Source organism: Sturnus vulgaris, chromosome 9 (genome assembly GCF_052056855.1).
Source record: "Sturnus vulgaris isolate bStuVul1 chromosome 9, bStuVul1.hap1, whole genome shotgun sequence".
In the NCBI taxonomy this organism is placed as follows: Eukaryota; Metazoa; Chordata; class Aves; order Passeriformes; family Sturnidae; genus Sturnus; species Sturnus vulgaris.
The window spans coordinates 17,561,280-17,588,622 of record NC_142251.1 but is presented as its reverse complement, the minus strand read 5'-3'; the positions used below and the strand labels follow the sequence as shown (position 1 = coordinate 17,588,622).

At 38.5% G+C, this 27,343-nt stretch overlaps 1 protein-coding gene across 8 annotated transcripts in view; it reads left to right on the top strand.

The window, feature by feature from the left end:
* ARHGAP29 (Rho GTPase activating protein 29) overlaps positions 1-18,868 on the top strand; it is a 50,531-nt gene extending 31,663 nt beyond the window's left edge. For 2 of the 8 annotated variants that reach the window (XM_014884500.2, XM_088169999.1), the window contains 19 exons: positions 169-241; positions 4,050-4,110; positions 4,592-4,729; positions 5,011-5,075; positions 5,531-5,641; positions 5,750-5,830; positions 6,125-6,313; positions 6,552-6,689; positions 7,975-8,165; positions 9,930-10,096; positions 10,626-10,754; positions 10,916-11,014; positions 12,540-12,703; positions 12,954-13,142; positions 13,284-13,421; positions 14,396-14,628; positions 15,405-15,711; positions 15,872-15,980; positions 16,941-18,868. In XM_014884500.2, the coding sequence (XP_014739986.2) occupies positions 169-241; positions 4,050-4,110; positions 4,592-4,729; positions 5,011-5,075; positions 5,531-5,641; positions 5,750-5,830; positions 6,125-6,313; positions 6,552-6,689; positions 7,975-8,165; positions 9,930-10,096; positions 10,626-10,754; positions 10,916-11,014; positions 12,540-12,703; positions 12,954-13,142; positions 13,284-13,421; positions 14,396-14,628; positions 15,405-15,711; positions 15,872-15,980; positions 16,941-17,839 (3,481 nt within the window). In that variant the 3' untranslated portion in view covers positions 17,840-18,868. The remainder of the gene's footprint in view (positions 1-168; positions 242-4,049; positions 4,111-4,591; positions 4,730-5,010; positions 5,076-5,530; positions 5,642-5,749; positions 5,831-6,124; positions 6,314-6,551; positions 6,690-7,974; positions 8,166-9,929; positions 10,097-10,625; positions 10,755-10,915; positions 11,015-12,539; positions 12,704-12,953; positions 13,143-13,283; positions 13,422-14,395; positions 14,629-15,404; positions 15,712-15,871; positions 15,981-16,940) is intronic. The other 6 variants (XM_088169995.1, XM_088169994.1, XM_088169996.1 and 3 more) reach the window with 6 other exon arrangements.
* The last annotated feature ends 8,475 nt before the right edge of the window (positions 18,869-27,343 follow it).

Below are 27,343 nucleotides of genomic sequence, written 5' to 3'. Positions count from 1 at the left end.
AATCTAGGATGGTATAGAAATTGCAGAGAATGTAAGATGACTACTAAAAATGGTTTGCAGAACTTTTAAAGGACTTAGTAACACTACATGAATTCTTGAATTCAGTGATATAGAATTGCTTGGTGAGGTAAAGTAATGAAGTAACACAAGTCTTTGTTTTTCTGGCAGTGTTTCAGACTTCCTTATGGGAGATGTAGACAATGGCTCGTCATTGGGACTTCCTGTATCTCGGAGAAGTCGGGTAGGCTAAACACGTTCTCTTGGAGTGTAAAATGATATCTCTTAAAGGAGACTTCAGTTTCACTGAAACTGCACCATGGGGCTGGGACACTTGGAGTTGTCTGAGTTTTAAAGCAAGATTCAACACAGGAAAAATGTGTATTCAAGATTTCAAATACTTGAATGTATTCTCAGTTCTGAATGATAGCGATGACTTGATGGGGCTACCTGCTGTCATTGTTTTTGAGATTTTTTTTTAATGGGTTAAGTGAAAATAAATGGGGACAAGTAAGATGATTGCTCACTGAAGTAGTTAGACTATTACCTATTAAACCTGGAAACCAAAGGGTTAATGACTTCATTTTGGGTTTTAAAGACTTGTATTCATGACCAAATGACCTTTTCTTCTTTCTGACCCCACTTTGTGCTGTAACTGTTCCTTCAACAAGTCATTAAAAGAACTGTCAACTTATAGTTAGTCAGAGAAAAACACTAACAGTTTAAACTTCCCTTTAAACACACTGAAGGTATGATTGAAAAATGCTCAGTACCAAATTCTCTTTTGGATTTTTCTGTATTGAGAAGACGACTTTCAGGTAAATCAAATAAATTTGTTACATGCAAGGAAGATACAATTGATAATTAGTGTGTATTGCAAGCTAAGTTGCAGTAAGGTTAAAAATGTTAGGTTGTGCATTTTTAAAGGCTTTGTTGAAACATACTTAAGACTTAGCATTTCTTCACACAGGCTTGTGTGCAGCAAGCCATGCAGCTACAGCTGAGTAGTCTTTTCAAACTTTCACTATGTTTGATAATCCATCTTTCTCCCCTGTGTGTTATCACACAAATTCTACTTCTGTAACTGCTACAAAACTTGTCTTCATAAACAGTATGGAAGACACGTAGGCTACTCAGAAAACTGGTTCTAGCAAACTTCAATTTAGGTTACTGATAAAAAGTATGAAATAAAATAGCATAGAACCCAGCATCTGATGTAAATTAAACGAGATTATTTGAAGAAGTACTGGTTCATCTAACTGGTTCACCAGCAGAAGGAAGGTGCTGAGTTTGACAACATTTTAGTCTTGAAATGGTTTTGCAGAGCAAAAATATGTGCTTGTGGAAGGCGTTGGTCTTATATATCGTGTTGGGAAGTGAACGATTGATTGTCTGAAAGTTGGCTCTTCTGAACATGTGGATAAGGGGAAGGCCAAGGGAAGATTTTGAATATAGTGAAATGAAGAAGGAATTGCATTCTAGATGCTTCAGAAATCACCAGCTTGTATTTAAAACACGCTTTTGTAGTATCTCATGCTTTTCTTAATGTGAAGGTGAACAATTACAAGTTTTGGAGCAGATAGGGTAACATAGTTCAGTTTCCTAGAAATCTATCTCGAGTGCTTTTTCATTTAGGCAAATAAATGCACATTTAACAGGTGAATCATTTCACTTTGATTTACAATTCAGAGAGAAATTTGGAGGCCAACTAGGAGTTGAGTGTTAAGAGGAGTTAAATGCAAAATATTTAATAGCTGTTCAACTTCTTCTGTAGTTGTTTGTGTGTTCAGTGATCATAGCAGTTAGCTGTATTTTAAAGAGAGCATAACATTTTGGTAGAATTTAACATGTAAATACTTTGAGGGTTGATTGAAGAGAAATATTTTAACTGCCTCTTTAGTTAGGGACCTCCCTAGTTAAGCTGATGAGGATGGCTCCAAGGAGGGGGGTGGGCAGCCCTGATCTTGCTTCTCTTGACTGCAGGAGAGCCTACATTCTTCACTTAAGGCATCCCACTTGGAAGTTAAGTTAAGTGATATGTATACTCCCTCTTAGGAAATGTAATTGTTCTCATTTTAGCTCTTGTAGTTCAACCAGATGTACAAGGTGGAAGCAAAGCTATTTTTAATTAAAGACAAAAGCACTTTAACATATACTAGAAGAGACCAGACAGACATGTCTGACCTTTCATTACTCAACAAGCTATTTGAATGCTATTTGATGCTGCAGATCTGAGAGGATAATAAAGAAGGAGGATAAAATTTTCAAAGTACGTGAAGAGATTTGGTTGTGTTAGGGTGAGAGTCTTGGGTAATGAGGGGGAGAAAAAAGGCAGAAGACACTGATTGAAGTTGGGCTTTTAGTTTTTTGCTAGGATCACTAGGACGAGTCACTGGGTTGCTTGAGGGGGGGCAGGCTGTATGGATCACGTTCTGATAAGTTGTAGAACACAGATAAAAGCATTTGCTCATGCTAGCTTCTAAAATTTGGTATTACATATTTGCAGTGAGTGAATGTGAAAGAATGAGTGGCCTTTGATTAGCTGCCTTAACTAGTGTGCCTGGTTTACTGGAAAGAGTGAACAGTTCTCGGGACTGCAACAATTTAGGTCTTATATAAATGGAAAATAATTTTTTGGACCAGAACTTAAAAGTGCGTCGGGTTAATATAAAGTATGGAGGTTTTCTAATTATTATTTTTTTTCTCCCCTAACAACTGTTAAATCTACTTGAAGACAGTAATACTTTGTATAAAATCTGAACAAAATCTAGGAATGTTCAGGCTTTCTCTGCAACCAAATGTTGACCCATTGCTAAGTTCAGATTTTAGGGTTTTTTACCAATTTAGTTGGGGACAGCTTCAGATAGATTTCCCACCTGTTCTGGAAAAACCCTTCCATTTTGTTGAAACTCTTGTATTAGACAGCCACTCTAATAGTATTTCACTTTCTTAGGAATGAAGCAGGTCTTTAGGCTGTAGTTTGATTCTGTTTGATGTCATTGATGATTAATACCTTGCATGTTTTGGTCTATGGAAAAGCTGCTTTTGCTGTGAAGTACGTAATGATTCTTGAGAAATTTTTGTGTCATTTATGATCAGTTTTTACATGCATTTTAAAAAAACCCCAACAAACCCAAACTACTTTTATCATTGGTGACCATGCTTCATTTTAGTGAATGTCTGAAAATAAACCAGCGCAGAAGTCTAAATGGAAACAAGCTGTTCCTGCAAAGCTTAAGGGCACTTCGCAGCTATTTCTTAGCCTTTGTTTTTTGTCTTTGTGCTTCAAAGTTTTCAAAAGTAGTTTATCCATTTAAAATTATGTAGGGTTTGATGTCTTTGTTTTGCTTTGTCTTTTAAGGAGATAGTTGTTACAAAGTAAACTTTTTATTCATTTAAATTTGTTGAACAGTCAGGTCTACAGCAAAGTCTTAAAAATAATTTAACCTGTACAATTACAAGGGTAGCAAAATGCAGTGAGGACAAAGGTAGGGATGACGTAATGTGCTAAATTCATTTTATTATTGGATTACATTCTGTCAGATTGTACTGATTGTCAGGGCTTCATCAGCAAGTGTTACTAGTCAGCTGCTGTGTCTACAGTGCACCACCTGCAAGTAATTTACAAAAAATCTTAACTTTATTCCCTTGAGGAAGAAATACAGGATTGTAATGGCTTGTAAAATGGTATCTGTTTTATGTATCTGGCATTAGGTCTGTGCGAAAAGGCTTTTAAAAGATAGGTAGGGGTTTAAGAAAAGCTGGAGCTCACTTAATTGTTTAACAAATCTGGTTGATATTTAACGCTTTCATCGCAGACTTTCAAGATGGTTGATTTAAAGGTATATAATGATTCCTTGCTGTTCGTTCTTTCTCATTTGACAGCAATGAGAGTTTAAAAGATGCTGTGTCTTAGATGAGAGGGAGTGATGGTGCTTTATTTGCTCTATCAGCAAAAAAAATAAAGAGGCAGATAATGCCATTTATGTTAGCTTTCAGTTCCAGTGAGAGATTTTCTTTGCTAACTTCATGCTTTATTTCTTGTATACCAGTCTTTTGAGAATCTTTCTGTGGAGTCTGGGGGTTCACTGCATGAAAGGGATGATATTCAAGGTAGGTCATTCATTTAACATTGTTAAACACAATTTTGTAATCTGTGGGGTTTTTTCTTCTAAAAATGTTCTACGTAAGCTGCTTGGTCACTTTTTTAAACCTATGCTGCCTTTACAACTTCACTGTGAAAAAGAAAACTTATAGCAAAAGTTCATTCTTTTGTGAATAACCAACCCAGATTACTTTTTTTTGGGGGGAGTAAGGCCTGAAGCACCTTCTCTGTGTTGTCATACGATTGGTCTTTTGTCGGGTCACTTTCTTGAAGAAGGTTATGCTGACCATATGACTACTCCAGATAAAATACTACGACCCTTTAATTTGTTCTAAAACCTCTGTCAGTCCCGTTTAAAGTCAACTAGCATTAAAGACCAACTCAAGATCAGAGCTGCTTAAGCATTCACAGTTGGCTAATACTGGCTTTGCTCTCAGTGTGTGGTCATGTCTAAAAATCAGTTGTTTGTGTTGGATGCTTTATTTGCAGGGCATCTTCGAGCAGAGGAGGTTGATAGCATGCTCCTAAGAAATGACAGTGGAATTGAGTCGGCTCTGTCCTATGCTAAAGCATGGTCAAAATATACCAAGGATGTAGTCGCATGGGTAGAAAAAAAGCTTAGCTTGGGTGAGTGGCTCTTTCTGGCATTTAATCAGCTTTGTCATGATGAAATTAAATCTGTTGTCAGGCCTCTGTGCTGCAGACTGTCAATAATGTGATTTCTAAATTAGTAGCTGTTCCACTGAAGTGCACAGCTATCGTGCATTTCCTATCATTAAAGGCCTGTAACAAAGTGAAGGTGGTCCCCTCTGTAGTCTGATAAAGGAAGACTGTAAAAAGCATTTAGCATGTGTTATAACTGTTGTTGTGTTATAATGTAAACAGTAACTGTGCAATTTTTTTAACAGAAGTGGAGTGTGCTAAAAACTTAGCAAAAATGGCAGAAACTGCTAAAGCTGTTGTTGGACACCAGGTGAGTATACCTTAGGGGCTTTATCTTAGTCTTAAAACTTTATTGAATGGTTTGCCAAGTAAAAATCTGATGTTGAGGAGTGGATTTTTAAGCTGATACAGAATTGATTTATACGATAAAGCAGTGGTTAAAAGATCTTAATTTTACATCTTTCCATTTGTTACAGAAATTTGTATATATAGTATTATTTTTGTTGAATATGCAGATCCACAATATTCTTTTTTTCTGATTAATATCTTGTATGCTTTGTCATTTGGACTTGTAGACTTTTTTCCAAGTAAAATGAATCACAGATGAAAAATTAGTAATTTTCTACATTCATATCTGACATTCATACCTACTTTAGTAAATAATTTACTAAATTTAATTGAAAATCTAGTTCAGTTATAGAGACATTCAGAATGTCATTGCACCTTGTCTTAACTAGAACATCAATATGTTTTATGTAATTTTAGGATTATATGCCATTCCAGTCAATATTCATTAATGCTTTTCAAAATGATATTGAGAACAGTCAACTTTGGCAACAAACAGCTGCTGCTCTCCAGTCTAACAAATTTGTACAGGTATGCTTAAAGAAAAAGACAAAAGTATGTATAATTTTAGAGAATATTTAAAAGAACAACTCCCAGCCTATATGCCTTTAATATACTCCATTAATATTTCTTATCTAGCCTCTTCTGGGAAGGAAAAACGAGTTGGATAGACAAAGGAAAGATATCAAGGAACTTTGGCAGCGAGAACAGAAAAAAATGGTTAGTAATTCTTTCATATTTAACAGCTCAGTCTAGAATTCTTCAAAATGATGGAAGTTTCAAACTAGCCTGTTATGCACTTACTTTCACACATAGTCTCTAGGGCTCAGTGAAAGTAGATGTAACTGTCCCTTTCGTGGCAATCTGGCATTTGTGAGAGGTTATCTTTCAATGACTGTGTACTTGGTACTGCAGAAATCAGACCTGTGCATAAGTCTCTTTAAACGTCACATTAAATAACTGAAAACTTAATATTGTTTATTCTTCTACTTTTTCTTTTGCTGCATTCTGCAGCAAGAGCTGGAAGCTGCTCTCAGAAAAGCCAAGTTGCTGTATACACAGCGTCAAGATGAGTATGAAAAGGCAAAATCCTGTACGGCTCGTGCTGAGGAGGAACATCTTAGCTCAAGTGGAAGCTTTGTGAAAGATTTCAGCAAGCAACTGGAAAAAAAACGAAGGCTGGAAGAAGAAGCTTTTCAAAAGGTAAAGGGGTTTTGTTCCTTGCTTTTAAAGTTAAGTCTACCCTGATTTTATTCATGCTTTCCCAAGGGGGATATTCGAGTGAGTTAAGTTGACATTTTTAATTTTAATCATGCTATGCTCCTTTGGGTTTTTATCTTAAAAGGGAATCTCAAATACAAGCATATTGAGTGGGATTTTTTCTTGCTTCTAGTATCAAGGCCTGTAGTCCATCAACTCTTTATACTTGTGTTTTCTTTAGGCCGAAGAAGCCAATGAACACTATAAAGCAAGCATGGCAGAGGTTGAAGAAAAAAGAAATTATTTGGAAAGCTTTAAAAGTGATGTTTTAACACAGCTTCGGGAGCTTATTTACCAGTGTGATCTTACTCTTAAAGCTGTAAGCATGGGTTTTAAAATACGTTCTGTGCAGATATTTATATATTGTTAAAACTAAGAGAAGGCCCCATAAGCCCCATTTTAAATAGAAAGCTTTCAAAGGATAGATGTCAAGCCAACAGAAAAAGAAGGAAAACTTTTAATCTGTTTGTGTTCTCTTTCTGGTAGGAGTTAAAAAAAAATACCTGGGGAGAGTCTTGTACATTCCTGGGTGTTTCATGAGCTGTTGCCTTGTAAGAACCCTGACTACACAATCCTTTTAAAATATCTTTTCAAAATTCTGATGGCAGTAGTGTTCCTCTGTTGCTTAAGAGTACAGCTTTCTTTACTTTGATCAGTGCATTAGCAAAGTCATTTGGATCAAGCCCAGAATGGATATTAACACACTTCAGCCTTGGTAGCAGCCTCAGTTACTGCAGGATCCATTGTTACTAGTGCAATGTACTAATTTATGGGTGTAATAGGGAAGTAATGGTCAAAACTGCATATGACATGCACAGCTTAAAAAAAAAAAGCTTAAAGAATATAAGAACTCATTATGCCAAGAGATGTATGCTGTTTTTTGTTTGGGTTTTTTTGTTTGCTTAGATGAGACAATGAAAATTTAATGCTGTGGCAGGGAGGGAAAATACAACATCAAACTTAACTCTGCTCCACAAGCAACCCTAAAACCAACTCATAAGAACAGTAGAAAGTATAGACAGACTTGTCAGTTCAAGTATATTTAGATTGCTACTTTGCAACCCGAAAGATTATGTAGTTATGCAGTGACCCCCTTTTCTGGTCTCTGAGATATGATAAAATATTTTAGAAGTGTTAGGTAATTTAATTAAGAAAGTGTTCAGTTAGCCTGTCTGCTGGGACAGAGTTTTACCCATTTCATGTCTCAAGACAATACAGTGTTCACCTGGGTTTACAGCTACTTCATCATTGTAATGATGACTAATATTCACTCCAGAACATGAAAAAAAGCCTTTTTAATAGCAAAAGCCCTTGCTGTTTATCTTGACCAACCCAAAGTGAGAAGCAATTGAAATTGCCTTTGCTAGTGGGAGGATTCAATAACCCAGAGAGGAGAGAAGTACTCATGTCTCTATTACAGATGAAGCTTGTGCAAGTCTCCTCAAAGTTGACTGTAAAAATTAACATCTTCCTGTTTTCCAGAAGTTTTCTAGTCTTATTGTTCAAGTAATCTTCTGTTAGGGTATTAATTTGGGTTGAGCAAAGTGTAAGTGAAATATTTAGTAAATGATCTACAAATAATTAAAGTCTTTTTCTCCCAACAGGCAACAGTTAACTTGTTCCAGCTGCAGCATGCTCAGGTTGTATCTCTGCCAGTAAACTGCCAGTCCCTCTGTGAGAGTGCCAAACTCTATGACCCTGGTCAGCAGTATTCAGAGTTTGTGAAAAATTTGCCAAAGGATGGTATTCCTGTTGAATCAGGTTGTTTTGAATCCCAGAGTTCCCAGGTTGATGGGTAAGTGCCAGAGTACAGATGGCAGCTACTTGGTTGAGAATGCAGCACTTAGGTACATGTGTTTAACAATAAAACTATATTTTGGAGGAAATAAGGAATCCTGGTGTTTTACCATGCTTTGCAATTTTCTTTGTCTCATCTTTTAGACAGTAGATTATATATAATGTTGACATTGAAATCTGCCTCTGAATTCTAAGGCAGAATGTCATTTCATACAATAATACTTGCTAACGTATTGACAATTGTGCAAAACTTGTTGACTTGTAGTGTTATGTGGCAGTAGAACTTGATAATCAGTTTAGAAAGTCTGAAGAGGTGGTTTTCCTCTTCTACAGGCCTTTCTGCTACATACAGTAGCTTCTTTCATACTGTTTATATTTGGCAACTTTTTGGCAGGAAGTGTTTCTCGATTTCTATCTTATACTATGTGCCTAAAAAAAAAGCTCAGAGTCCATTTGTAGAGACGTGTTATAACTTAATTATTTTTGCCAACCTGTATGAAATAGAAGTTTTTATTGTTAAACTATGGAAGATCCAGCTAATGTGGAAATAAAGACTTCGAGACAAAGACAGCTCCTTGTTTCAGCATGCCAAACGCTTTTCCACCTTTAATTTGTTGTAAAATAGTCATCTTGGCACTAAAGCACCAGAATATCCATTTCAATCTGTGTGTTTCACAGTTCTACAGGAAAGCTTCGTCATCGTTTTTCAAAAGGGAACTAAATACAAAAAACCCAGTGCTTGAGTCAGACTTCTACCAACAAAAGGCAGGAAATTCAAAGTTAAAGCTGAGATTCTTAATTCTTGTCTGTAAATTTCCTGCCTTTTAAGACTGATATAGGCTATGCTCATAAACTTTGACTTCGGGGGATTTAACTATGTAGCTCCCTGAGAAACTGATGAGCATGAAATTTCTAACACTTTGTGCTCTCCCAGCTATTTACTGCTTGACATTTATAGGAGCATGTTTTTTCTCCTCCTCTTTCCCCACCTTTTATTTTCTTTGTCACAGCCTTGTGATTCTTCATATACTTGATCATTTGTATTGTTTCAAGTCTGCATTAATTTAAGGTGCTGTTCCTTGAACAAATGCAAATTTGAATGTTTTTCAGTCTCTGTTTCCCTTAAGCTTGATAGGGTAGAACTGATTAAGGAACAGCTTCCTGACTGCTAAACTTGGCCAGCAGGCCATTCTGTCTCAGGATGCTTCAGCATTTTACATTAATTATTGTTAACATTATTCTCTTCTTACAGTGAGAGTGGATTTTCAAAATGGATTGACACTCTGGCAGCTTCAACACATTTTCTGTGCATTTAAAAAGCACAGTATATGTTTATATGTGTTTATAGGTGGATGGTCCTGATGGCTGGTTAGAGAATCTTTGGGAGGGGAAATGAACAAAAGAATACAATGGCTTCTGATTATTCTTACCTTCAGATGAACAGATAGGCTGTTTTATTCAAAGTCTACAAGATAATGTTTATAATACATGAACACATGTGGAAAAGCTCATTCTGGGTAGAGAGAAAACACTGAGAAATCTCACATACTTAAATGAAAATAAATGGCCACTCTTAATATTTTTATTTTTTAATTTTGGAATTAAATTTAATTAGGAGAATGATATGTCAAAAATGTATGTTCATTAATAGTAATTACATGTAGCATTTTTAGTGCCAAGGGACTAAATTCCTTTTTTTTTGCATTACTTGTCATTAAATTCTGTGTTATTCATTCTTCAAATTGCTTTTTTCTTTCTAAAGGGTTTTTAATAAGCAATCAACAAACAGTGTCCACACGTCCCATGGTAACTTATCTCAGTGCTCAGGAGATTTTCCTGCTCAGGCATTAGATGATGTGGGAAGCCCAGTTTATCATCGTTCACAAAAGGTTAGAGAGAAGAGATCTTCCAGCAACACAGATATTCAAGGTAGTTCTTCTATATTTCTTTTGGAGCTCAGTCTCCAAATAAGTAAATTTTTAAAACTTCTTGGTGTCTGAGTCAAATGTAACACTGAAGGGCTAAAAATGTATTATAAAGTTCAAAGCCTATATAAAACGTTATGTACTTGAGCACAGTAAGGACAAATGGAAAACTGCCTGATCCTAGATCCTTTGACAAGAAAGATGAGATACAATTCAAACAGCAAGTACTGTCAAACTCAGTGGACTAAACCCTTTCAATTAGCTCTACCAATTGAAAATCCATTGGTTTTTAAAATTCCACGCTGATTGCAGGTCTTCAGCAAAAGCAGAATTGTCAAGTTTCTGAAATTAATTTTCTTAGCTTCTGAAGCTTTTACAGGAATATATGATGCCCTGGGTTTTTTTTCACTATATTGCATGTTCATGTAACTTGTGCAGATTTTCCTATTTTGAACATACTTTTAGTCAGTTTTCAATTAAAAAAGTAAATTTTGTTTCTGACATTTGGACTTAGCGGACTTTGTTTTCAAAAGCAGTGCGAGGGCCACCGCCATTCAGATCATGGTCAGTTGGCAACCAGAGTGGAGGAATGTGCAGTGACTCTGAAAGTGCAGGGGGAAGCAGCGAGTCCCGGTCCATGGATTCTCCATCTGCCAGCCCAGGTACAGCTACTCTCACTGCTAGACTCATCTGAAGTCTTTTCCCTGCACTGTTTCACATTAGTGAAGACGTCGTTGTTAAATGAGCAGAGCATGTAATGAAAAATGTGCAGGTGTGTGGGACTGATACTTAGAGTTTCCTGAAATTTCTTCTCATCTGCTAGGGGATTTTAAACGACGACTTCCCCGAACACCTTCCACTGGGACTATGTCATCTGCAGATGATCTTGATGAAAGAGAGCCACCATCTCCTTCAGACTGTGGTAATGTTGTTTGTGTACCTGAAATCCCCAGAAGATGCTTTTTGTTACAGTGTGTGGCTTTTCTTTTTAATATTCTTAAGTACTTTAACAAGGTTTGATTGCCAACAGCATTGTTTTTCAATACAATATGCATCCACTTGAGGTTGAGAGGTGAAGAATAATGTTCAAGTCATTTTAATGAAGTGGTGCAGAATTGTCTTTATAAGCTTAGGTTACTGTATGGGCAACCACAGAACATTTCTAGTGTCTTCACCCTCTCGAGGTAAAGCGAGTGATCCATTAACTATTCCCTCCAGACATTTGCATTTAAATTTAGCTCCATGGCACTGAGTTACGTGAGATCACTTCTAAACTTTGATGTGAAATGTACAAATACATGGAGTTCATAAGTGGCAAATTAGAAAAAAATTGATTCAAGTGTTTAGGGTAATAACTGACATTTTCACCTTTTCAGCTAAGATAAATTAGTTCAGTAATATCTGTCCCAGATTTGACCAGGCCATTTCTAATTTTCAAATGAATTTTGACTATATAACGACAATGTTGCCACAGGCATTGAAACCTGAATAACTGGATTATCAGAAATAGTTCTATGGTATGTCTTCAGTATTTACAAACTAATTTTGAAATCTTTGTGGCACTTGCTCAGTAAAGCCCTTAGGAAATTCTTTACTTAGTCCTTATTTCCTAAATGTATACTTAGCCTTCTAGGAATGAACATATGGTAAACAGTATTAATTCAGATCTAGACTTAAAGCATGGCAATGTGCTAATGAATGCCAGCTTTCACTTGGAGTGGTATTGTTTAATCAGTGCTTGAGCATTTAAGAAGATTTCTGGGCAATTAACTGAATGTGCTAATTTTAAGTTACCTGTAAAACAAAAGGGTTTGATTCACAGAGTTATTGATAGCATTTTAAGTAAATTGCCTGAAAATATTTTGACACAAAAAGGACTAGTTGCTATTCTTTTTAGTTTTTTAATACTCTAGAAAATATTTTGATGATGTTATAGGAAACTCAGAATCAGTGACTTTTTGGATTATTTTTTATGTGGCTTCTTCTGCCATGAGTGTGTGTTAATTCTTCCTTGCTGCAAAATACTCTTTTTTTTAAAAAAGTATTTCAGAAATATTACAGGCCAAAAACAAGACATCTTTCATCCTCTAGTACAGGATTTCAAAATGTGTAAAATTAAACTTCCATGAATTGTTGCCTGAGATGCAGGGCAGTTGGAATTAAATGTCCTAATATTTTCACACTGCCACAATACAGGAGAAGATTGAATACTTTAAAAGGCAAAAATGATTGTTTGATTCTGCTTTTACACAAGGTTGTTTGATAGTTAACGTTGTTATGTGAACTGCAACATAGTTTTGCCTCTTTGTGATTGAAATGTTTTTGATTATTTTGATAGTTGCTATTACTTACATACTTGTGTTCTGCAGCACAATTCTAAAAAATCAGAGTAACTACCACCCCAGTAGTAGATATTAAAATGACTATAACAGGGAAATTCTCTTCAGGTTTAAATGATCTCACATCTGAAACTGCAAATTCTCCAGGACCTTTTAGAAATGCTAATATGTCCAAAGCAGCACAAACACACAAACTACGGAAGCTGAGAGCTCCATCTAAATGCAGAGAATGTGACGGCTTAGTGGTATTTCACGGAGCTGAATGTGAGGAGGTAAGTTGAAAATTAGTTTCAATTGCTGCTTGAGATTTCTGTACATTTGGGAGCTTTGGAAACTTCAGTTATGTTTCTGTATAAAAATGGAGTTTATGACTTGTATAATCACCATGAACTTAAAGCAGAGGCACACCATACTAACAAATTTTTTGTTTTGCTCACGTATGGGGTGACAAGCAGCAGAAATATTTCTTATGGTGTCGGATTGTATCAAAGCATGTGCTTTTTTTTGTTTCTTCCCCTGTAGTGTTCACTTGCATGCCATAAAAAATGTTTAGAGACTTTAGCTATTCAATGTGGGCACAAAAAACTTCATGGAAGGCTTCACTTATTTGGAGTGGAATTTGCCCAAGCTGCTAAAAATATTCCTGATGGTATTCCTTTCATCATCAAAAAGTGTACATCAGAAATTGAAAGCAGAGCGCTGAATGTCAAGGTATGCTCAAGTTTGTTCATGTTTACGTTTGACACAATCTTAAAAAAAAATTATCTTAAGATTTTAATGCTGTCAGTATCATCTGTGTTTTATAACTTCCATTCAAATTGAAATAGAGTTGTGCTGGTCTTTTAATTTTAGGGTATCTATCGTGTGAATGGAGCCAAATCAAGAGTTGAAAAGCTTTGTCAAGCTTTTGAAAATGGAAAGGATTTGGTGGAGCTCTCAGAACTCTATGCACATGATATCAGCAATGTTCTCAAGCTGTATCTACGCCAGGTATGGAAATGAGAAGTCAGATGGAAAACGAAAGTGCTGTGGTATATTTCTTCAGTACAGTACAAAATAACCACCCCTTTTCAACAGTCCTACAGCAGCAGATTAAACAAGTGCCTTGTGTAACTGTAGTGGCTGCTTTATTTACACATGGAGCCTGTGACAATGGCTGGGAAAACTGCTGAGATTACAATATGTATTCCACATGGATATTATGGCTTTTTTTAGTACCATATGCATAACAAGCTTTTGTTTGTCTACTCATAGAGTTTAATTTCTACAACCTTTCTGATTAGTGAATTTGTCTGTCTTATGTGGAGTTTAAAAGACTCCCATGTTCTTGCCTCTTCATGCAGACAGATGCTGATATATTGCTGTTAATACCTGCTAACAAAAATGTCATTAAACGGTCATAATGGTAATGATGTGTTCATTATGGAGGGATTATCCATCTTTTTCTTCTAAAATAGAGCTTTAAAGCTTCATGATAGAATGTTCTAAAACAGTTTCAATATATATGTGAAAAAATGAAGCTGGGATGTTGCCTAGTGAAATTACTGAGTCACTCTGAAAATTTGTTAGCCCTGAAAGGAATAATCTTTAGCTGGATGGTCCTGTCCTCTTCCTCACACTGGCTGTCAGAGATGAGCATTCCAATCCTATGATCATCACCATTAAGTGATTTTGAAAAAAATCTTTTTTCTTGAAATTTTCTTATTTCAAGAAATGGTGATAAATGCTCAGTTATGGAGCTATTGTAACAAAGGGGTAAAAAATTATTTCTGGAGAAAGGTGTAGGAAGGAGTTTTTTTGTTAGCTGGGGATTGGGTTGGAAAAAATTGGGGATTGAGCTAATGAATAAGGATTAAGCAATGTCATAATCTAAGAAAATATGCTAGACCAGAAAAAGTTGAAGAAAAACTGGATGGAAACAGTTAAAATTCAGGTTTGTTTCTGAAATGTTAATATTTCTTCAGCTTCCAGAGCCCTTGATTTTGTTTCGGCTTTACAATGAGTTCATTGGACTTGCAAAAGAAAGTCAAAATGCTAATGAAGAGTTGGATGCTAAACAAGCTAGCCCCAAAGCAAAGACAAGACAGTCACTCTGTATTGAACTGAATAGGATCATCATTAAAATTAAAGATCTTCTGAAACAACTGCCTGGACCAAATTATAACACTCTTCAGTACCTTATTGGACACCTTCACAGGTAAGAAAATACTTTAATTGCAAACTGATGTTGAAAACTTAACTACTACATGCTGCATGTTAGGAATCTCTTGTACCTTTTTTATGACTGTTGAGGAAGAAGTCACATATTCGTTAAAGACACTGTTCTGTTGTGGAGCTTTTTCCATGTAATGAATTCCCAAGTGAGAGAAGAATCTGAAAGGGAAATAAAGCAGGGAAAGCATTGACCTCCATTATTTTTGATTCTCTGCTAGCATTGGGGTCAGTAGTAATTAGTATCATATGCAGGGATCTAAATATCATTTAAATTGTCATGTAACAAAGATAGGGCAGTGATTTGGTGGCTATTAACAGAAAATTGAAACTTGTATCTTGTCTCTTAATAACCATTCTTCAGTCACATTTCACTTCCTTGTCCTCCAAACAGTGGTTTGTATGATGATGTACAGAACTGATGAGTACCTATAAAAATGGGTTTTTACGAATATTGGGCTATAGCTATGTTATTACTTAGAATGAGAGACATTCTTTTCTCCAGCCTCAGAAATGCCAAATAGCCACAAATAGCTTAACAAATAGGACAGAAAAACACTGCGTGGGAAGTTCAAGCCACTGTTAAATGTGGTCTGCACTGAAGATTCTGCCTGCCAACCAAACCCAGTCAGATTTTTATTGTCTCTTTACCTCTTTAGACATAATATTTTAATATCAGAAGTATTTCTGAAGTAATAAAACCCTCTAACTCTTGGGGGTTTCTTTTGGTTTGTTGTTTTTTTTTCTCCCTTCTTTGTGCAGAGTTACAGAACAGTGTGATGAAAATAAAATGTCAGCCAGCAACCTTGGCATAATATTTGGCCCAACTCTGATCAGACCACGTCAAACCGATGCTACAGTTTCTTTGTCATCACTTGTGGACTACCCTTATCAGGCCCGGGTAGTGGAGCTGCTTATAACATACTACGAAAAGATATTTGATGTCTCATTGAAACCACTTCTGAGCACTCCTCATTCTGAAGAAACAGCTGTTACAGTCAGAGTTGCTTTATCAGCAGATGAGAGAGAGCCACAGCAGCAGAGGAAATCGTCTGTCACTGTAAAGGAAGTGAGTGACTCTTGCTGCCACAATACCTGTGCCATATTAACTTGTGTGTTAAATTCTGGAGCATTCCAGTGCACATTTCTAATAAATCTTTGTGGGTTTTTTTGATAAGGAGCATGTTTTCTGTTAAGTTCTCATTTACTTCTGCTCTGACTTTTGTTAGCAGGGTATTCAAATAGTTCCGAGTGAAAGAGCTTCAGAAACAGCTGCGCTCTTTTTGGAATCGAAGAACAGCAAAAATACAAAAGAAGAAGCAGATATCTCTGTAACTGGTTAGTATGCCAACTCTGGGTGGGGGTCAATATGGAGCCCTGGATGCATTAGATTATAGTAGTAGTATAGCATGTAGCTCTGCAATATAGACAGAAGCAAGTGATAAAATCTGTTCATCACTGTTTGATCTATTGTTTATTTTTTTTAAGAACAGATAATTAAATCTTTCTAAAAGCTTTTAAGAAATCTGTGTTTATGGAATCAGAGCTCAAAGTATTTTGGAAGAGAATATAACAGTGGTTTGGTTTCTCCCTTTTTTTAAAGAAAGCAAACAAAACAAAGCCATAATTATGCTGTGACTGTTGGTTTCTGAAATCCACTACAACATTGTAAACTAATACCCAGCAACTTATGTATTTTTACCACGGTTCCCCCAAAATGTGTATCATTGCTGCTCACTGGAACTAAACCAGAAAGCTTTGGAAAGGGTACTTGTATGACAGAATCATCAGAGTGTTTTGGATATCAGTATTTTTGCTTAAAAAACCCCAGGTTTCCTAACCTAATTCGAACTCTGAATTTTTTTCTGTTTATCTGCCTATGCTACTGCAGGGCTTTGGTTTAATGTAGGTGTGATTTCACATACTTCATTTAGGAGTAACTATACATATTCCCTTATACTGATTTTCATTTGATGTTACCAGTTCAGTCATGTCTCATATATCAACAGTGCGACATCCTGAAACATACTAAAACTGAAAATATTCAGGGATGGCAAAGCACCAGCCAAAAAGTGAAATGTCTCTTTGTCTCTTTTCTCCTTGGTTTCAGCTGTACGGTATGTGTTTTACTGCTAGTGAAATGCTTACATTTGGTTAGAGTAGGCCATTGCTAGTATGTGTGCAAGCTAGCCCTAAAAACTATTATCCCATTAAAATACTAACTAGCAAGGGGTCATTGAAGTTTTGCTGATTTCTCTTGGTGAAAAGATCCAATGACCTCTATTTGTGTGTTCCTAGGGGATGCTGTGAGTCCCTCTTCAGAAAAAGACAACGATCCATTCATTTCTCTAGGTGAAGAGCCCTGTAAAAAGAACTTATTTCCCGTGAAACCCAGCCGTCAGATTGCCAAAGTTCCATTGCGGGCTCCAAGGACAAAGCCAGTGTCTCGCCCTGTCAGCCTGCCTGTAGACCGACTACTTCCTCCGTGTGTTTTGAATGAAAGAAATTCACGAAATGCAGGAGCAGTAAGTTCAGAGAAACTGGGCAGAAGCCCTACTATTGAAGAAGTCTCAGAGGTGAAGGCACTCCCTGCTGTTGATACCTCCTGCAGACTTCCCTGTTACGACACCCAGATGCTGCGAAAAACTTGGGACAAGCAGTACAAACAGTATGATATCACAGCAAGGACAGCAATGATCATGACTAATGTGCCCCAGGAGATCCGAGCACTCGAGAGTGGAACTGCAGGTGCTTTATCATCATCATGCAGCCTTGGTAACAATTCAGCTAATGCCATTCTTCCTAATAAGCCATATTCTGTTGTCGGGTCAGGAAGGACAGCAGCAGAAGATAATGGTTCTGATGTTAATCCTCCTGCTGCCTTTAGGGCGCCAAGAACATTGCAACCACCCCCAGGGACGTTTTATAAACCACCCTCTAACAAATCAAAAGAAAATGGAGATGGTTCTTCTGCTAAAGCTTGTGCACCAGCCAGTGCTAGCTCTGTGCTCCCCCAGGATAATACTGTGAAACTGGCTAGGAGCTCTACACTTCCATCAGGTGATGCTGAACAAAACACAAATGAACAGAAATCTAGTTCAGAGGATATTCACCCCACAGACCTGAAACCTGCTTACCATAGACTGAGACCAAAAAGGATCCAAGAACTGGAACACAGGGAAGCTCATTTTGTATAGGGTGCAAATTCCTCTTGGACTATATGCAATTTGTTGATGTTGCCAGTGGAGGCTTCCCTTTGCCCCGTTTTTCCTTTGCCTTCCCTTGAGAATCCCACTTTTGTGCCATATTTGAGTTATTTTTATATATGCAGCATTTTAAAAATGGGGGGAGGCCTGGGGAACTGTGAATTAAATAAGTCAAACGTTTTGTAGTTCAGTAGCTTTCAATAAAGATGTAATACATTCCCAGTCTAGACACAGTTAATGGGTTCATTGAATAAGACACTGAGCTTCATTTCATTGTGTGGAATGGAGTGCTTATTCATAGAGAAACAGCTATTTTTCTTAATAGATGTTATAATAAAAGTGGAAGGTTTAATGTTCACTGTCTAAGCATAAACCAAAGCTTGTGCTTTGCTCTGTAAAAGCATTTGTTCATTTTTCTAATCTGTGCAATTAAAGCTTTGCTCTTGAACAGGCTTACATACTGGCCAGCATGGCCGTAATTATGTATCATATGTGTATATTTCACGCAGACATGGTTATCTGTTGCCAGTTCTCTATGTTGTCACTTTAATTTTTTATTTTTTGTTTGTACAGCAAGGATGCACTTACTGAGCTTTACTATTCAGAAGCAGCAATTAATTCACATCTGGTTTCTTGTATAGCTTAGTGAGTGGGGCAAATGTGCACGGCCTGTTTCACTTGGGTGCCCTTCTGGACACACTCAGTTACTGTGGTGCTGTCTTTCCCAGGTGAATGAAAAGGCAGTGATTTGCTTGCTGTAGATCAGTTTTACCACTTAACCTGGTGTAACTGAAATGAAGAGCTTTGTTTCTGAGTTTCTGTGAAACAGCTAAAAATAACCAAAAATCAGCATTAATAGGTGCATCTAATGGTTTTCACTTTGTATTAAATGGTTTTTATGTGTACACTGTGTTATATTTGCTTTAAAATATATTAACGTGTTAACATTTCAGTGACTCTATGGCTTCTGTATCTGGATTTCTTCTAACTTATTAAAATACAGATGTTTGGCCTTTGCAATAGTGTAGTACTCTCCTGCATCTGTCTTCTGGGGCTACGGGGTGGCATGCTTTTCTTTATGGGAGTACAACTAGCATGACCCTTTCTTGCATACTATAGAGTACAATTTTTTTTAGCATGGTAATTTCTACTGATGTAAGTACCAAAATGACTCAAAGGATGGCAAAGACAAAGAATCATTTTTCTGTTTTTGCAACAGGAAATACACTGGACTTTAATACACCATTACCTTTACCAGTCTTCCCAAAACAGATAAAATCCCACACTCTGGTGGACATAATCTGATTTTTATTTCCAGAACTCACAATGCTGGACTTTGATTCCTTGTCACATTTCCACAGAAGCAGGACTTGCATTCTTTTGGCAAAGGCCATCCTATCACTGGGTGGTTCTGGCCATGCTCAGGGTCATTCCTCTGGGGAGCTGTCTTATTACAGGAAAGCTGAAAGTCCCAGATGCTGCTGTCTGTCCAAACTGGTGTTAGGAGTTGCAGAAGGAAATATGTGGAAAGTCTTCTTGACATGGATGGGAATTTGCTCTACTTTGACTATGGAGGAGTGCAGTATATATACCCCACACAGCTGGTTAATGAATCACTAAATACAGTGTAGCATAACTTCATAGCATTGTTATGAAAGGATCACTATTGATTAGGACCACAAGATAGCAAAATAATTTGTGAATTATCACTAAATTTATTGTCTCACTATATTTAAGTGTTTTTGTATGTCTAGCATTGGATATGGTAATGGCTTAGGAAATTAATTAAACTTCTCGATTTAATAATTTCTTAATTTAATAAAGCTGTTCAGCTAGTGTGTGGAGGGTCTCTGGGATTCCCCAGAGCAGGCTCCCCAGACAGAGAATTACAACAGTGAATACTGACCGGTGAGAAACAGAGAAACGTTTCTTAATCAAGCCATAATACCAGTTATTACTGGCTCTTGCCGTATTCCTTTTTATGTATAATCTGATTCCATATTTTGCTCGTCCGAAAGGTTTCTGCTCCGTTTAAGGCGTTTCCTCAGCGCCGCAGGTGCCAGCGGGCTGGGCCGGCAGCGGGGAGAGCAGGGCCCGCTCTGTGCGTGGGGATCCTTAGGTCTTTTACACACCCATGTTATTTCATGGAGAACATCCATTTCAAAAGAAGATTTACATGTCTCAGCTTTATAATGCCTTCAACTGTTTTTATGTAATACAAGCGAATTAGCAAGGGTACGACTTTGGAAATGGGAACCTTAGGACCCTGTGTAAGAGTTACTACCCTGCTGCCCGGTGTGGCGGCAGGGCAGGAGCGGCTACGGGGCCGGGGCTTCTTCCCGTGCCTGCCCCCGACCAGCGCGGCCTGGTGGGACAGCTTCGGGTCCGCTCTGTCACTTCTTAATTTGTCAATTTTCGTAAACATTTGTAGGGCGGGGTCACGGCCGTGTTGTGCCGGGCCCGTAGGCTGAGGGCGCGCCCGCCCTGTTGAGGGAGCGGGGTCCGGCGGCCGCGGCAGCTGGGCGCTACGCCCGGGGGAAAAGACTTGGTTTAATTTGGAACTGGAAATGTTTCGGCTGAGCCCTGTTGCTTCTTTTGGTTCAGATGCAGATTTTCCTCGGTCTTGCTTTGAAATGGCTTCACTCCAATAGAACTGTAGCAATCCTACCCACCTACCTCAGGTGACAGGCTGTGGGCTGTGCCAAGTGCTGGAACCCTGCAGCTTGAACTCTGGGGAGGAAGCCTTTTGCTGCCAGATTTGTTTGGTAATTGCATTTTCTGAAGTCGTAATGCACTGCCTCATCCCTCTTAAAGCTTTGGCAGAGTACCGAGTTCTGTAAGGCGCTGACCTAATTAGTCGTGACAGCTGTTTGTTTAGTAGGGCCCCTGATGCTACCAGAGCTACCCTTCTGAAACCATCTTCTCAAATACGGGTTTTGTTCAGATCTGAAGAAATACAGAAATACCAACATCCTAGTAAAGGCTTGATTGTGCTTGGGTAGGTCATATTGGATATTTGGGAGGATTTTAATTCACGAGTCCTTAAACTCACAGATTGAGCTGTTCTGTAGCAAGCAGGGGATTAAAACAATCTCCTTACAACTGAGCAGTGTTATTCTGCGAGTGCTAACTGCATTTAAGATATGTGTTTCTTTACTGCCAAGCTGAACATTCCTTCAGAAACCTTTCAGCAGTGCTCATACATGAGGTAAGCTTTTGTGGTAAGTTTTCAAGGTTTTTGTTGCTTCTGTGTAAGAAGTCTGTGTTTTGCTTGCAAATCCATGAACTCTTTAGTTTCTGTGTAGCAGAGGCCTAATGGAGCTAATCTGAAAGCTGACATGAAGCACTCTGTGAAGGCAGTGCACATATGGTAACCCTGGTAATTTAGCTCCAAGCATGTTTGTGCTTTTTGAGTGACTTTGCTACATACCACTGTGGCTCTGAGGGTGATCTCAGAGCACATAAACTCAGTTCTGTTTGGGTGACACTAAGCTGGAAAGTGTGCCTCAGCACCATACCTGATGTGCTGCAGCTGCTAATGCACCTTCAGTCTGTGCCTGGAGCGCATCTGTTTGCCCTTAGGCAAATAGTGCATGGGTCCTCAGCACTCACCCTTTCACTATAGAGCTGCTCTTACTGGGCCATCCCACTTGTCAGTGTACACATAACGTGTTCAGAAAATAGAACAAACACAATGTTCCAACTTCCCTTTAGTAAAGGGTGGGGGGAGGGACAGGGAATGTCTGATATTTACAAACGGTGTTATTTAGAATATTCATGGAAGTAAGTCTTGCAGGAGGATTCTTTGAAGCTTTTCTGAATAAAATGTTCTATCTACATGCTCATTTATATTCATAGAAAAAGGAAATTCTTTTTCTAATTTAGAGATCCAAGGGACCCTTGGAAAGTGTTTAACTCACAGGTAGAAAAAAAAGCTATCTTCCAAAATGTTAAATGTTTGAGGAAGGTGAATGCCAGGAAAATCCTCGCTCCTCAGGCCTTATGCAGCTGGATGACAGAACAATGTCTATATGAAGTAAGCTGAATTATGCCAGAAGTAGAAAACATGCCATGTGTGTTTCCACTGCTTTGTACTTGTTTATCCACAGATTGGGATGATTAGTCCACTGCTGGGTTTGCATAAGAATGGGATCTGTTTAAAATTCCACATTGCCCTCTGTTTGACATGGAAGAGTCTGGTTGTGATTGTCTTTGATTCATGGAAATACACCTTTCAAGCAGAAGTTCCATGGGGCCTTTTCTTAGTCTCTGTTTTTTTTAACATTTGATCCTGGTTTGACAGAACTTCCCATTCTTGTTATTCAGGTTACTCCTTACTTATTTCAGAGGGAGGCCTCTGAAATACATAGGAAACACCAAAAAAGCTTCAGCTTGGGTTTTCCCCAGTAGTTTGAGATAGCTGGGTGCAAAACTTACCTTAACTCAGAAAGCCCCAACCTGTGTTTGTGTAGTTCTTTCCACACACATAGATATACCTGTTTATTGATATAGGATACATTTACACACACCCCCTCCTACAGTTAGTCTAGGCACAATTGTGTAGCATTAACTGTGTTAGCTTTCTAGTGAGCCTGTGTTGAGGGATATGCTCTTCTACATGTGCAAGAATGGCTCACGGTTTAGGAAATGGTTTGGGTGCTGGAAAGCACTGTTGAACATTACAAGTGCTGGCCCATGAGCACACCTAAGTGTGCATATTTTCAGAGCTATATTTTCAGGTAATTTTAAAATTCGGTTTTACAGAAATATTTGCTTGTGGTACTGGAGAGATTACTGGGGATGTTTTTATAATTTGCTGGATAAATAGCATTTAATCTGAACTTGACTTTTTAGTCAAAAGTCAGAATAAGCCTGGAAATAAGAAAACAAAATTCTGATATTTAAAACAGCTGTTAAAACTATGGCTTATATATGTGAGGTAAGGGGATATCACAACACACGTGCCATGTGACCCCATGTATTGCATGTAGGTGCTCATGAAGCATGCTCAGAGAACTTTTATATTATGAGATACCTACTGTAGGCATAATGCAATGACTGTCACCAAACATCTATTTCCACTTATTCCGTATGTTCTGATACATCAGTGGAATGTCTCATGTTTTGTTGTTGCTGGCAACAAACTACAGATCTTTAGGAAATAGCTAAGTCATAGTGATGACTGTGGGTAGAGTACAGTGAAATTGTGCAGTGTGTTTCATAAGCTGAACTATATTTTACCCTCCCATGTAAAGCCCTGCATAAACTTTCTCTGTTTACTTCTGAAGATCCCTTTGTAAAGCTAAAAAGCAGAAATGGGTCACAGGAGCAGCGGATGTAGTTGACCATAGAAAGCAAAATATCCCCTACCATTGTCCAATTGTGATGTAAAAAATCTAATTAGGAGAGATTAGTTTAATCTGTTAGAGCTGTCTCTGCAAACGTGGACAGCAAAAAGAGATCCATTTTCTTAAAATACCTTGCCTTAGGAATTTAGAGGTAAAATGCTTGCTTGCTGGATAAAACAATCAAATTATCTGTTTGCCTCACACATTGTGCTAGGGCTTAAACACAGTCTGCAGCTGAAAAGCAGCAGCAGTGCTGGTTTCTCTGTTTTGCACTGCCATTAGTCAAAGTTAGCTTCTCTCTGTGGCTTTATAAAGCTTTTTTTCTCTGTCTATATTGAAACAGGCTGGGTCTTACCTGTGATACGAACATATGCTCAACACAAATTATATCAAAAACCCTTGTAAAAGAGGTTACCAGAGAATCATAGAATAGAATCATTAAAGTTAGAAAGAGCCTCCAAAATTGAGTCAAACCTTTGACGAAAAACACCACATAAACTAAACCATAGTACTGAGTGCCATGTCCAGGCACTTTTTGAACACTTCCACGGACTGTGACTCCACCACCTCCCTGAGCAACCTTTTCAGTGAAAAAATTCCTCCTGATGTCCAACCTGAACCTTCCCTGGCACAGCTTGAGGCCATGCCCTCTTGTCCTGTCACTGTTTGCCTGGGAGAAGAAGCCAAACCCCACCTTACTAAACCCTCCTTGCAGGCAGTTGTAGAGAATGGTAAATTCTGCCCTGAGCCTCCTCCTCTGCAGACTAAACCCCAGCTTCCTCAGCTGCTCCTCACAGGACTCACTCTCCAGACCCTTCCCCAGCTCCACTGCCCTGCTCCAGGCTCGCTCCAGCCCCTCCGTGTCTTCCCGGAGGTGATGGGCCCCCAGCTGGACACAGCACTCCAGGTGGTGCCTCACCTGTACAGGGGCACAATCCCTGCCCTGCTCCTGCTGGCCACACCATTCCTGATGCCACTGGCCTTCTTGGCCACCTGGGCACACACTGACTCGTGTTCAGCAGCTGTCAGCCAGCACTCCAGGCGTTCTCCCACTGGGCAGCTTTCCAGACACTCTTCCCCCAATCCGTAGTACTGCCTGGGATTGTTATGACCGTTTGTCACACTGGTCAATCTGCAGTCATTTGGGACCTCCCTGGTTTACCAGGACAGATGATAAATGATGGAGAGAGGCTTGGCGAGCTCTTTTGCCAGTTCCTTCAGTACTCCTGAGTGGATTCCATCTGCTTCATAGACTTGTGAGTGTCTAAGTGGCACAGTAGGTCACGAGCTACCTCATAACAGATTGCAGGGGAGGTTTTCTGCTCCCCAGCTCAGGGGACTGGTTGCCCTGAGAATAACCTGTCTTTGTGTTGAAGACTCAGGCAAGGAAGGCATTAAATACCAAGGCCTTTTTCTCATCCTTGGTTACAATGTTCCCCTCTGCATGCAACAAAGGATGGAGATTTCCTTTGGCCCTCTTTTTGTTGTTAATGCATTTATAAAAACACTTGTTATTATTTTTCACAGTGGTTGTCAGTTTGAGTTCTAGCTGAGTTTTTGCCATTCTAATTTTCTCTCTACATGACCTAACAACGTCCTTGCACTCTTCCTGAGTTGGCTGCCCCTTCTTCCAAAGGTTATAAACTTTATTTTTCCCTGACTTCCAGTGAAAGTGCCCTGTTCAGCCAAGGCTGGTCTTCTTCCCTGCTGGCTCACCTTTCAGCACAGGCCTGATCCTGTGCTTTGTTATCCTTGGTGCCAGAAGCCAGGTTAAAGTGGGTGGTTTAGGTGGCACCTGTGTGCAGGGGCTGGAAGGCCCTGCCGTGGTGCTCTGCTCTCAGAGCTGCAGTGGACTTGGAGGGAAAGCTAGAGAGTGTTAAATTCAGTGAAGCAGCTTTGTGGAGGATTTTCAAACGTGTCCCCAAAGCCCTATGACAGGGAAAGAAAAAGGCAGGCACTGCCATGTGCTTTTTAATTTTTTTTTTAATAACGAGGGCTGGATTGTTGTTCAGCTTCTACTAGGAAGAGCAATCACAGGGAAGCTGTGATAGTGGTTATACAGAGTCATTGCCCAGCATGAGCACTGGTGGGAGGCTTTGCTGCATTGCTGTTTTAGGTGCCCTTTATAAATGAAAATCAATAGGGAACTCAGTGTTCACTCTGTTCATAAGTGTAGTGGTCTTTTTCTAATTTTAGTAGAGTGTTGTGATCTATGTAAATGAACTTATTTTTTGGAAATTGAATTTCTTTCAGTGCCTGTTCTCTTTGTGATTGCAGCAGTCCCAAGCCACCAATGATTTTATGAGCAGACTGCTGCCTGTAAAGAGTGAAGCTAGATCTCCACCATGACTAATCACTCCAGAAGTTCATGTACCTCCTCAGTCCAAGTGGAGCTCTCCACATATTATTGCTAGGTACTGTTCTTTATCCTGGTTCTACTGTGCTTTATTATTATAGTGTTTTGCTCTACTTAAAGTAGTAAAGCTTGAATCTTAACTACTCAAATCTGTTAGTTTGTCTGAGTAATACCCAGATAAGAAAAGATATTTCAGGACTGAAAATTAATTATTCTTTATTTATTCTGTGCTGCTATGGAATCTGAGGTTTATCTGTCCAATGTCTTCTGACTGCATTATTTAAGTTCTTCTTTCCCTACAGTTTTGTCTCATCTTCACCTTTCTAATTTAGAGTTTTGCCTCATCTTTACCTGTCTAATTTAGATTTTAAAGCAGTATAAGGCTAACTCACATCCCTGAAGCTCTTCCATTTAGGAAAGCAAGGTTCTTTTCCTTTGGCTCCTAATGAAGGTTTTACAAACAAACTAGTCTGGGAGAACAAGTTATTCATCCTGAAATTAGAGGTGATACTAAAGTGTATCTGATGAGCAGTATAGAAACTTACTTAAAGTTTTGTATGTTGATTGAACTTCATGCATTAGTGCCCTAACTTTAATATTATTTCAAGTGATTTTGAATTCTGACTCGTGTAGCACAGTGTTAACCTTGGTTAACATTTAATTGGTTAAATTAGTAGTCACTTTCTGGGAGAGCATTTGAGCATTTTTTTGTCCCTCTATGCGTATTAATTAGGTTGACTGTCATTGAATTACTTCTCTTATAAGCAATGGCTCCCTGTCACTATCAACAAATAAAACTAGCAGGGTTTAATGTAAAAAGATCTTGAAGATTACATTGCAAGCACAATCTGTATAACCTGAATTACACTTCTTTTTTTCCCACCAAAGTTTATTTGGTTTGGCTTCTTTACTACTTATATTTTTTGTCTCAGAAAAATAGTTAGATTTTTCAAAGCAAATGCTAGCAGCCATTTTTCTGGCAGTCATCATCTAATTTATGGCCTTACATGACAGATTTTCTAGCTACTAGTAGTACAGCTACTACTGGTTCAAGAGTGGTGCAAGTATTTCATACATAGCAAGATACTTAGAAACATCAGCTAGGACTTTCTGTAGTACTGTGGAATCTCTCATTGAGACAGAAACTCTTAATTTTGTCTCAAACCCAGACCGTGGCTCAGTAAATAACCATCAGGAGGAAAAGAAGAGGCCAGGCCATTGGCAGACTTCAGATTTTATTGCCTTGATATGAAAGCTTGAACTTCCTTTCACAGCTGGTGCAGAAAGATTGCAGCATCCATCTGTGGTTTAGAGGAAGGCAAGAAGAGTTGGAGTGCAAAACTCTCTCTTCCTCACTTGTTCAGCAGTAGGGTTCATTTTTCAGAGTAGCCACAGATTCAAGAGCCCTGGGCTACACAAAAGTGTCAGAAAGCTGTCTGCCTATTGTTGGCAATTCAGAGTGGGAGTCACACTCCAAACTGTATTTTTTCAAACCATCAGGTGTTAGTCCATTTCCTCTTCACAACAGCAGTAGCTTTTTATAGCTAGTCTTACTTCTTGATCTGTAATTTAAGCAGTTAGCATTGATGCAGGGACACTGAAAATAGCATGAAACTGTTTATCTCCAAAACATGGAAAATGCTCCAAGTTTGGTTTTGCATGGGTGTTCTTTATGCAGAGCTGTTGCTTTAGCATTATTTGATCCCCAGTAAGCAGCACAGCCAGTTCTTGCTGTCTGGCCCTAAATATCCTGCTTCAAATCACTTTCATGCCTGTATATCAAGAGATTGC